Consider the following 13,233-nt stretch of genomic DNA (forward strand, 5'->3'; position numbering starts at 1 on the left):
TTAGAGTCTGATGGGTGTAATGAGGTGTCAAAACGTTTCGCGTTAAATATATCTTATGACTATATTAAACAATATTTTAGATAATTTAATTTTGTATAAATTTGCCGAATGTTTGATTAAAATCAGACTTATCGTTCGAAAGTTACAAGACATTGTATAAATCAATTTAGAGTCTGATGGGTGTAATGAGGTGTCAAAACGTTTCGCGTTAAATATATCGTATGACTATATTAGACAATATTTTAGAAAATTTAATTTTGTACAAATTTACCGAATATTTGATCAAAATCAGACTTATCGTTCGAAAGTTACAAGACGTTGTATAAATCAATTTGCAGTCCGATGGGTGTAATGAGGTGTCAAAACGTTTCGAGTTGCATATATCGTATGACTATATTAGACAATATTTTAGATAATTTAATTTTGTACAAATTTGCCGAATATTTGATCAAAATCAGACTTATCATTCGAAAGTTACAAGACATTGTATAAATCAATTTACAGTCTGATGGGTGTAATGAGGTGTCAAAACGTTTTGTGTTAAATATATCGTGTGGGGTATCATTTAAAAGGTCTCGATAGAATATATTCAAATCTGAAATTGACTGACATGATAAAACAATAGGGTTAGTAGGATATTACGGAAGTAGGATATCACGTGCATTTAATTTTTAACTCATTTTTAAAACATTTTCTTTTTTTTCTTATTGAAATTGAATTCGAAATGAAATGACGATTGTTAATGTTCTAGAGATAAATTGATTTATTTATGATTTATGGTTTACATTTGATTTGCTCAGATATAACAAGATAGCAAAAATAATGAAACAACTAGCTGTAAGTGGAATTCTGTCTTAAGGCAATTAAGGCATCGTGCCTTAAGGCAAATTGCTGGAACTTCCCGTACCAAAAATTATTATTTTAAAAACAATTAACATTTTTGAAAAAAAATTACTTTGAAAGAATAAGATTTTTGAGAAACTATAAATTGGACAAAAAATAACTTTTTTTTGAAAAAAATATTTTTTTTAAAAAAACTTTTTTTTTAATTTTTTTTTTTGAAAAAAATTTTTTTTTTCTTTATTTTGACATATTGTAGAAGATCTGAACTTTTTTTCAAAGCAATCGTACCGCTTTAACTGCATAGGGACAAAATATAAAGCGCGTAAGCGCCGCGTCGCTGTCTAACGCATAAGCATTGGTACGGAACCCATAGAAATGTTAACAAAATGTATACTTTTGTTAAAATCTCTATAAAATATCTGATAATTTGATGTGCATATGTCTAATGATCATTTTTGACCGCCAAATGGCTCATTTTTTAACTTTTTCCTCCATATCTCCGAAACTGTTAGACCTACCTTCATGAAAATTTTATCGATTTTTCATCTTGTCAATACAAGTGAAATGTTTTTTGAATTATTCAAATCTGACGCTCCGTTCTCTTAAAAACTGAGTTACCGTTTTCGGCACTTTTTGCCCCGTATCTTCGGAACGGCTAGATCTGCCTTCGCCAAAAACAAATCTGCACGTCTCCTTATCAATACGAATCGAATGTTTTTTGAATTATTCAAATCGGTTGATCCGTGTTCCCGAAATCGTCGACGAAAATTTGTATCCGCACATACATACACACACGCACATACATACATACATACACACATACACACACACACACACACACACACACATACATCCATTTTGTCTAAGGTATGCCAAAATGTTCAGAAACCTTTGAAACGTAAAGATATATACAAATTTTCATTTTCGATTTTTTTGCGATTACTATAACTTGCCCTACGGGAAGTTAATTACAGTATTTGTTTATATATATATATTTGAAAACGTTTGAAATTTCTCGAATATTTCATTACGGTACGGGAAGTTCCAGCAATTTGCCTTAAGGCACGATGCCATACACCACTAGTTGCAAATTTTGTTGTGTTTTATTATATATTATTATATAGAAACCACGAGAGTGAATTTTGATAGTTAACTGTTGTCAATTTTAATTCGTAACTAACTATGATTATATAATTGTTATATATTTTACAAACTACCTCTATATCAGTATATAATATTCGCATTGTCCAAAAAATTTTCAAAAATTCAAGGGGATGAGAATTAGAGTTAATGGTCGGGGAGGCGACGACACGGCTTATAATGCGCATAAGCCCAGATAATAACCGGAAAAGCACAATAGATTTATTTTACAAAACCCACCCCATATAATATATACATATATATATATATATATATATATATATATATATATATATATATATATATATATATATAAAATTATCCGAAATTAATACCAGACAACTGTTACGAGACTTTTATTATGATCCAGAAAGAGATTTAGTAGATTTAGTATTTAATGTTATACCCGAAAAACGATAATGTGAAACATATGAATGCCCAAGGGGTTCAAGATTAAGGGTCTTTTGTCCTTTGTGAATCGAATTTCAGAAAATTTCAGCAGCAAAAATGAAAAATTGTAATGGATGTCCTTGATGTAAAATCAGTTTGCGATGAATAGAAAAAAATAACTAGTGGTGTATGGCTTCGTGCCTCAAGGCAAATTGCTGGAACTTCCCGTACCGTAATGAAATATTCGAGAAATTTTAAACGTTAATAACAAATACTATAAGGTTAATTATTTTTGCTATCTCGTTATATCTGAGCAAATCAAATATAAATCATAAATCAATTTATCTCCAGAACATTAACAATCGTCATTACATTTCGAATTCAATATAAAAAAAATAGTTGCCTAATTTACACAAAATTGAAAAAGTGCTCCCGTATAGTCACAGTCTAAACGCATTTGCAAATAGTTTTGTACGACATTTTCACTTATACTGCGCTTAGCTTGGCGGCATGTTCACATTTTTCAATAGTTTTCTCACAAAATTGGAAAGTACTCCAATACATAAACAGTCTAAACGCACTTGGCTAAACATTTGTACCAGGGTGGCGCTTAGACTGTGCTTATCTCAGAAAGTTTGTGCTACTTGCCTCAAGGCAAAATGCCACTTACACCTAGTCAATTTTTTGCTTTTTTGCCTTTTTGCCTTTTTCTCCATATGTGTATGAAATCGTTCAATTCGTCGTGAAATCTGGAACATATGGGGCTTTGCTCATGTTCAGTCGGACGGACGCATATGATCTGTTTTATATGGATTTATATATATATATATATATATATATATTTGTATAAATGTATTTTATGCTACATGCTTTGCTTTACACGCTACATGCTCGTAAATAATGCACCAGCAAATATATTTCGTATATGGATAAATAAGGGTGCTGCCAGTATAGATACACATATTATGTATATATATATATATATATATATATATATATATATATATATATATATGTATATATTCTATCCTGTGTAATACAAATCTCAATGGGACGAAGGATACATTTCAGGATTTTTTCTCTTAGAATAAGTAAAACCTACAACCAAGTTTTTAGACTGTTTTATAAATTTCATTCGAAATTTTTATTTTAAAACGGGTTGGTTAATCCTATCCATTATTTTTAACCGTCAAATATTACAAATTACATATTTTTTGTTTCGAAATTGGATCCAGAAAGGTTTATCTCTAAATCTTGAACCCTTTGTCGACAAATAAACTGTTTTTAAAATATTTAAATCCGAATAATATCTATTATATTCACCCCCCGAAATTTTGAATTATAATTAGAAATTATAGACAAAAAAACCCCATTAATGAATTTTTATTTTTGTCACTTGGCCATTTATATTACGTAACGTATATGCATAACTAACATTTAAATGTAAAGAACAACTCTTTAGAAATTTAGACATTTAGAAATTTGACCCACAAAGGTTCTGTCATTAACCCTGAACCCTTGCTGGCGCTTTTACATAATAAAGATTTAACTTTTTTTAATTATAATAATGAGCCGAAAATCGAAAATGAAAATGTTTGCATTTCCCGACGTTTGGAAGATTTCTGAACATTTTGACATACCTCAGAAAACTAATGGATGTGTGTGTGTTTGTATGTTCGCATTTTTTTGTCCACGTTTTCGGGCGCACGGATCAACCGATTTGAATGGTTGAAAAAAATTCGATCCCTTTTGATAGGGAGATGTGCTGATTAGTTTTTGGCAAAAGCAGGTCCAGCCGTTACGGAGATACAGAGCAAAGAGTGCAGAAAATACAAATCGAGTTCTTGAAAGAAATACTAAATAAACGTACTCTTTATGTTTTTGCTAGAGTTTTTAAAGTATACTGAGAAGCTATAGGGTTTTACTATGTTAGACAATATCATTTAGAATTTAATTTTATACAAATTTTCCTAATACATCATTTATTTTTAACAAATATTTTAAAAGTTATTCAATATGTAATGGATAAATGTGCTTCGGATGAATAAAATTAGACGAATAAAGACTATTCCGAATTATTTTATTAGAAAAATTGGTAAAGTATCTAATTTGGTATAAATTCACTATTAATATTTGTATGTATTTATTTTATTATAACTATAAATAAATGTAACCGATGAAATCTAACAATGGCTAATAACTTGATACTAAACTTTAAATTTCACTTTTTTTACATTGAGTTATAAAACGTTATATACTCTAAACGGAGTATCGGATTTGAATGATCTAAAAAACATTCAATTTTTAATTATTGGTAGAATAAGTGGTTAGTTTTTGGCAAAGGTAGGCCAAGCCATTCCAAAGATACAGAGCCAAATGTGCAAAAAATGGCAGTTTTTGAGTGAACTAAGCGTCCGATTTGAATGATCTAAAAAGGTTTTTGCTTGTATTGACAAAACAATTGCTTTTGAGGATAAAAAATTATTACATTTTTTTTTCATTTTTCATAATATTTTTATAATTTTGGATTCAATAATCAAAAAATCATCCAGGCTAAGCACAGTCTAAGCGCCACTTTGGTACAAATGTTTACCCAAGCGCGTTCAGACTGTTTATGTACTGGAGCACTTTTCCAATTTTGTGAAAACTATTGAAAAATGTGAAAATGTGAAAATGTGAAAATGCCGCCAAGCTAAGCGCAGTATAAGTGAAAATGCCGAACAGATTTATTCGCAAATGCGTTTAGACTGTGACTATACGGGAGCACTTTTTCAATTTTGTGCAAATTAGGCAACTATTTTTTTTTGTTAAAATTGAATTCGAGATTAAATAACGATTGCTAATGTTCTGGAGATCAATTGATTGATTTATGATTTACATTTGATTTGCTCAGATATAACAAACAAGATAGCAAAACTAATGCAAGTTACAGTATTTGTAATAATATATTTGAAAACGTTTAAAATTTCTCGAACATTTCGTTACGAAACGGGAAGTTCCAGCAATTTGCCTTGAAGCACGATGCCACCCACCCCACTAGTTTGTGATTTAAATTACTACATTATAATGAATATGTCGATTAATAAAGAAGTTATGTAGCAAGTAACTTCTACTAGTGTGTAGTGTTAGAAGTATCGAGGCAAAAAATCGTACTTTGAAAAGTATCTAATCAAAATATCGATGCCAAAAAAATATCGTGGCGAAAGTATCGATAGTACTCAATATCGAATACTATCTCAATATTTTATCTTTATTTATTAGTATGGTCATATTCATTTTGGGTTTTTGAGCAATAAATTCTGAGACTAATGACCCTTCGGGATGATTTTTTGACACTTCTTTAAACAGTTACGACCACCTTAGAGAGACTATTGTATTGCATTTGCAATGAGTAGTGTTCATAGTTGGTCGATGAGTGGGGGTTCATAGATTACGCTGTCGATTCTTTTTGAGTACTATCGACGAAAAGAATCGATATTGGAAAATAGATCGAGCCAAAAAATCGATAGCAAAAGTACTCTCTATTAGATATCGATAGCAAAGTATCGATATTTACTCAGTACTCGATATTTTGTTCTAACACTAGTAGTGTCTCCATTATCATCCCTTACCTGATGGTGAGACCTCGCAGCAACGGCGCTGTTGTGATGATAGGCGGCCGCTGCCATGATGTCGTGCTTCAGTTGCGGCGACTGACCGGCGACGCCGACGCCGACGCCGACACCGACACCGACGCCGTGGTGCTTGCCGATGTCGACGGCCGCGAGCGCCTCAGCCCGACTGAGGAGACCGTCGTTGAGGCCGGAGAAGATGTCGCCCTTGAAAGGAGAAGAGGATTTTGGGTTAGAGATCAAATATTGATATTTAGTGCAGTAAACGGAGCGTTTTAGGTCTGAATTTTTTTACTGTGCTCCGAATTTCATGAAATTTTGGAATTAGGTTCATCTTACCCTCAAATTCAAAAGTGAAAAATTCAATTTTTTTAAAAATCGAAATTATTTTCATTATATCTCAAAAAGAATAAAAGATACGTATAAAAGCTTATAGATAAAAATCAAAGGAATCTTTCTGGCTTATTATTGTTTTTTATTATTTTTCTTTCACACAAAAATTGACAGAGTTATGAATGTTTAAAGACTGCGCGACCGCGCAAATTGGAAAAAAAAGTTTTTATAAAATCGCGAGTTTTCTGAAAATAGTTTGTACTAAAGTAGTGAATCTACTAGAATCCATCAAGATGTCTATAATGAAGTGAATTGTAGATGGAATGTGAATTACTTTCATTCTGGTGGAAATGGCGCTCGTTAAACCATATGATTTAAAAGAAAAAAACTTCGTATATGCCTTCTTATTTGCATGATAGCTCACTCATTTTACACGCAAAAAATTTGTAACAGCACTCATTTTAAAGCTTATGTTGAGCACTATAAAACCCAATTTAACCGAAATGCATAAAATGTAAAACCTCGACACTAAATGGCTTTAAATACAACAATTAAATCTTGAACGAAATAAAAAACGACTTTGCTCTTTCAAATCTTGCTTAATATTTTTCCTAGAACACTTTATGTAATACCGATTTATTAAGATTTTTATTGACATTATTTTGTTCATTACATGAATTTCGTTAAAATGTATAATTTAGGAGATATTTGCAAAAAGACGAAGAAAAACGCCAAAAATATATGAATCTTTAGTGGCCAGTAACTTGAAAAGTATTAGTTTTTTTGAAAAACTATAGGAGACATTTTTTTATTATAATTAGCTCTTCTATCGATTTCCGACGTTATTTTAAAAAAATGTAATTACACAATTGAGAAGGGGGGTCATCCCCCCGGGGGGTGATGGCGCAACCCGAATTGTTTTCACTTTTGAATTTGAGGGTAAGATGAACCTAATTCCAAAATTTCATGAAATTCGGAGCACAGTAAAAAAATTCAGAGGTTATACCCTTTTTTCCTCTCCGTTTACTGCACTAATTATATATTGAACTGTAACAACAATTCATTCATTATTGTGTTTAATAATTACAAAACGCGTTGCTAGTTATATGTAGGTTACGCGGTCATCGGAAGTGCTTACTGTTGGATTTTGTAAATATGTTGTAAACAATAAATTAGTATACAAGAGTTAGACAAAAGTTAGACAGGCAGTCAAGCTTGGAGCCAGACATAGTATGCAGTAAAATGTAGTCTTTGCTGATATGATAACCAAAAGGTTATCAACAAATATTAATTGTCAAAATAGTGAATAATAAAGTATCATTCGAAGAAAGAAGTGTGTTTACAATTTACTATCAAATCGCTGTTCGTCCTAAAGGCCTTTCACACTACCAGTGGACTCTGGAGAGTCCACATCACAAATATAATACTTAAACAACTATTCAACTGTTCACCGCTCGGGTCCAGCCTACCATTACAATTCCTGGTCGTACTGGTGATACGGAACATACATCCAAATACACTATCAACAGCCCAGGACAATTCAAGGGTTTATACAAAAACCGACATGTCAGAAAACTGGTTTTCGAATTTTCATTTTACGAAAAAAAACGGTTTTAACCGATTTTCCAATTTTATATAGAAAATGAATTTTTGCTCGAATATTCTGTAATTTATCCGCAAATTTAGTGTATTTTAGAGCATTATTTGATTGTATTTATTTATTGTTCAATTTTACAGATAGTAAACAAAATTATTTTAATTTTAATTAGTAGAACTAAAAAATAATAGTTTATCTTGATTAAATAACTTTGAAAATAATTATTCGTTATTCATGCATCATTTTCACTAGGGAATGCAATACCGGTATACCGGTATACCGAATTACCTGTAAAACGCCAAATTTTTCGGCGGTATTTTTACCGGTATTTACCCCAAAAATACCGGTATTTTCGGTATTTTCACATAAGCGCTATTTGATACATAATACCCCAAAGTTTAAATTTCTCGGAACAAATCTATCTTTAAATTCCATAATCGCATAAACAGCTATATCTTCAAGTGATTCTATAGGATAAACAAATGTCATATATTATCTCAACTCGGCATTAAACTGATATTTATTACTTTCCAAAGGCTTCATATCGTGTTACAATAAATAGAATTCAACTGATAGATAATGATGTTTGTTTCATCTTATGTAAAAATGCAAAGGTTTTTTAAGTGACATTTGCGCCAAATATTTATATCATACAGACTACCTCTGCGTAATCTATTTTTTTCTAACTTTATACATAATAATTATGATAATTACTTAATATTTTGCTTCTTATTACAAGTATAAAATATTATTTTTCGAAAACGTTTCGAAGTTTGAAAATACTATAGAAGCATCACATTGTTTTAAATAACAATACTCAACAATTATAGTAACTTATTATTTATCTCGACAAAGTATTCGATCTTAAATTAGTGTAGAAAATTATTTTTTTAAACATTGGAGATTATGACTAATTTAACACATCGGACAATACAGTTTATTATAATAATGTAATATGATCTTTTATGAGTTTTGGTCTTTCTTACTCATAAGTTTTTTTGGTAAAAAGTACTAAATATACTCGATAATGATAATAAATTAATTAAATTGCATATACTTCAACAATTTTTATATTTAAAACCAGTTTCCGTAGGACTTTAATGGTTTAGTATGTTCATTAAGACCGTTATACCAAGTAAATCGTTTAATTTTAATTTTAACAAACGTCAAAAAAAATACTCATTTTCTCAAACTTTGATGAAATTTTTAAAATTAAACTACTTGTCGTAAGCCGTAATATTTCAGTTTATAAGACCATGATATATATCGCCAAAAAAAGTTCTCATCAAAATCGGCTTAAATTTTTTCAACAGTCAATTACAAGAAAACAGCTCGGTAGATTTTTATCTAAAACTCATCAGTATCATTCCCAAATATTATCTTTCGAACAGTTTTTGATTTTTCAAAATCAATTCGGTAGTATAAGCTTAAATGTGGACGAAAAGTTTAACACTTTTTTCTAAATTACAAAGAAACGGTTCGGCCGATCGTCGCACAAAACTGAGAAACGATAATCCTCATCGAGATACATCAAATGGTTTTTAAATTTTTGAAATCGGTTCAGGCGTTTTTGAAACAAACGTCGATGAAAGGTCTAATTTTGACAAAGTTAAATCCATTGTCGTAGGGCCGTATAATTTTAGTATGATCTATAAGACTATGGTATCTACCGTCAAAAAAATGTTAAAACACGTCGAATTTTTTTTTAAAACTTTATTACAAGAAAACGGCCCGGCCGATCTTTACCAAAAACTAATCAGCACGATTCCCAACCAATATCTTTCGAACGGTTTTTGAATTTTCAAAATCGATTAAGAATTGCGGGTTGAAACGTGGACAAAACTTTTTTCACTTTTCTGCAATTTACAAAGAAACTGCTTGGCCGATCGTCGCACATGACTCAGAAACGCTAGTCCTCATGGAAATACCGTTTTTGAGAAAACGTCGATTTACGGCAAAAAATCTGTTCACATACACACACACATACTTTTCCAAATTCGGTCTCATTCGATTCAGAGTGGCTCGAATCGGATTTTTTGATGAAAACAAACTTCTCCTTCGGGAAGTTAAAAATACTAATAATTTATTATCTATCTAAATAATGTAAGTTCCGAATGTAATCGGTACGGCCTATCGCACACTAACCTGAAACAAAGCCTAGTTTCAGTTTGAGTGCATTTTTAGCCTACCGGTTATGAATGGGACATTTGTAGTTTATTAATTTTTTAATTAAAAAAATACTCTAAATGCTTATGTGATGTTATAATCAAGTAAACGTATTAGTGCATTTTTTGAGCTAGTTTATTTCTGGTGTTGTAACAATGGGCTTAGGATTTGTAAACAAATTGAACCACTGTAGTTATTTTATGAGAGATAGGAATAAATTATAGCAAGAAATTATACATCAGTATAATGAACGACTTGTAACGGATAATACATAATGATAATTTAGTAAATTAGTGCAAAAAAGTGTTCATATTTCTAAATTAATATATATATATATATATGAATGTATGTGTATTTAGTGGAAACAAATCTTTTTCCCTAAAACTAATAAACAGCCCTCAGCCCTCAGCCCTCAGTGTACTTATCCGATATTAATGTAGGTACATATTTGTTCAAGCGAGTGCGGCTACAAAATAAAAGCATGTACCGACATGTGCGAACATATGTGAACGCCCTTTCGTATAGTATAGATTCATATTTATATTTACACACATCGACATATATGTATACATAAATACATACATATATGTATACATGTGTGTGTATGTTTGTATATAAAATCAATTATTTATGAATTTTCACGCGGCGACGACGCGAATGCTTCAATTATAAATATTGTCACAGTAGTAGGGACAAAGTAGTGAAAGTTGTTGTATTTATATATATATATATATATATATATATATATATATATATATATTGATTGTTTCTTTTCCGAACAGTAAATCCAATAATAAAAAAAAAAAACCATTTGTTTTTTGAAGATGTTTAATACGACGTTTCGGAACTAGGTACGTTCCATCATCAGGTTTATTCTGTCAAATACAATGTTTTTAAAATACTGATTAACATTAATTAACAATGGTCAATACAGATTAATTAGAAAAAATTTTGTTATAAAGGAATGGATTATGTACCGGATAGATAGTAATAAGACTTAACTAAAAAGGTTTTATATAAAATTGAGAAGCAAAAATTATTTACCTGTAATAATTATATATCCATATCACTAATATTTTTTGTTAAAAACACTCGATTTTTTTGGAAGATATTTGTAGATGTTACGACTACACAAGACTTAAACACACTGATATGGATTTCTGTCTGCCAGATGTAAAGGACAAAGCACGGAACTCTTGGCAAAAATGATTTTTTATGGCTCTTGTTTGGTAATTTACGAAAAAAGGAAAATATTGCTTTAGTAAATGTTGAGAAAATTATGTTATATATACGTTATACATATATATATATATATATATACATACATACATGAACATGTATATGCACACCACCTCATACTCACATACACATGTACATATCTATATATTAATGTATCCACAATTATACACATGAACACATATGCAAGTGTATGTGTATAGTGTATACTCAAAAACATACATATAAGCATATATATGGATGTACATATTTACAACACTAAATAACATGTATATATATACACATATTCAAAAACTATTAGGATTAATTATTTTTAATCAGGTTTAAAAAAATTAAATATGAGTCATGAATGATATTGTGATCTGATCTTTTATTAACACTTTTTGACGAATTCAAAAGATTAAACTGCTTTCAGAAAAAGTCTTTTAAAAAGTACAATCCTCTCTATATAAAATATGGGTTCAAAGGTGAAATTATGTGAGTTTTCGATGGAATGCTGAACAAGAGTACTTTGGAAATTTCGGCTTTTATGATGAGTGACGCTTATTCATGTTGTCTCATTCTCTTATGAATGTACTGTGATGTTTGGCCAATTGTATTGTTTTTGACAATTTTTGCAAGGGATGGAATAAACTATGTTAGTATTGAATTTAGGAGGGGTGGTGGATTTAATTTTTGAAAACATTTCTTTAAAAGAATATAGAGCTGTTCCTGAAATGAAAATATTTCTTCTTTGAGTAATTTGGCAAAATAATCAAATAAGCCTTCAATGTAAGGCATGCTGTGAAAAGTTGGTTTAATATTGTTGTCTTGGAATAACTTGGAGATGGATTGATAATTGTTACTTTTATGATAGGAAAGTCTTTTATTGGTAATGGATTGATGAGGGTGAGGGGATATCCGTTTTCTAATAAAGTTTTAGTTACTAATGTTGTGTTTTGGGTATGAAAAGAAGAGTGAGACAACATGATTGCGTGGTCTATCAAAGAAATGATTGTATTGACTTTATAATTTTTGGGACAATATGACGCGTAATGAAGGTATCTCCCGGACCATGTAGTTTTTCTGTACCAATTTGTGCAAATAATGTTGTCAATTTTGTGTACAGTCACGTCTAAAAAGTTTAATTTGTTGTCGATTTGTGTTTCATGTGTGAACTGAATGCTCTTATTGTAATTGTTAAAGGTATCGATTATTATATCTGATTGTTCTTTGTCTATTATAAAAAAAGTGTCATCTACATATCTAACGTAAAAATATATTTGGAAATTTAATGTGGAGAAAACGGAAATTTCAAGGTTTGTAAAACTAGGTCTATGATGCCAGGGGATAATGGGCAACACCCATAGCAGTACCTTTGATTTGTAGATAAAAATTATTGAAACAATTAAAATAAGAGCAATTCAGGACAGTGTTAATGATGTGTTTGAAAGTGGTTATGGGCAAGTCGGTGTAGTTACAATAGTGGGCCAGCGTTTTTCAATTGAATCAAGTATTAAATCATGGGGAACACATGTGAAAAGGTTAATTACATCAAGGCTTAGAAAAATTTGATCGTCCGTAATGTTTCGGTCTTTGATTAGATCCACAAATTGGTAAGAGTTCTTTACATAGTGAGGAGAGGAAATTGTGACATTTTTAAAAATATTAGCAATGTGTTTAGCGATATTATAGAATGGGGAGCCAACGTAGGATACAATGGGTCTAAAGGAGCATTCAGCAGGTTTGTGGACTTTGGGGAGACAATACATTTTTGGGGAAATAGGATGTTTACTTTTAAATTATAGGCAAATTGTCAGAAATGAATTTTTTATTTTTTAATTCATTAATTAATTTAATTGATTGTCTAGAAAACTGTTGTGTTGGATCATTTGTAATGATTTTGTAAGTAGTATCATCTTTTAGCATTCGTAATGT

The 13,233-nt window shown here is 30.5% G+C and overlaps 1 protein-coding gene across 1 annotated transcript in view; it reads right to left on the minus strand.

The window, feature by feature from the left end:
• The window catches only part of LOC113389804 (inhibitory POU protein-like), a 101,743-nt gene that overhangs the window by 25,513 nt on the left and 62,997 nt on the right, over positions 1-13,233 (minus strand). The window contains exon 3 of the mRNA XM_026626810.1: positions 5,985-6,191. Coding sequence (XP_026482595.1) covers positions 5,985-6,191 — 207 coding nt within the window. The remainder of the gene's footprint in view (positions 1-5,984; positions 6,192-13,233) is intronic.

This window comes from Ctenocephalides felis, unplaced genomic scaffold (assembly GCF_003426905.1).
Source record: "Ctenocephalides felis isolate EL2017-DRISC unplaced genomic scaffold, ASM342690v1 CF-g0.4_SCAFFOLD_03573, whole genome shotgun sequence".
NCBI classification, from domain to species: Eukaryota; Metazoa; Arthropoda; class Insecta; order Siphonaptera; family Pulicidae; genus Ctenocephalides; species Ctenocephalides felis.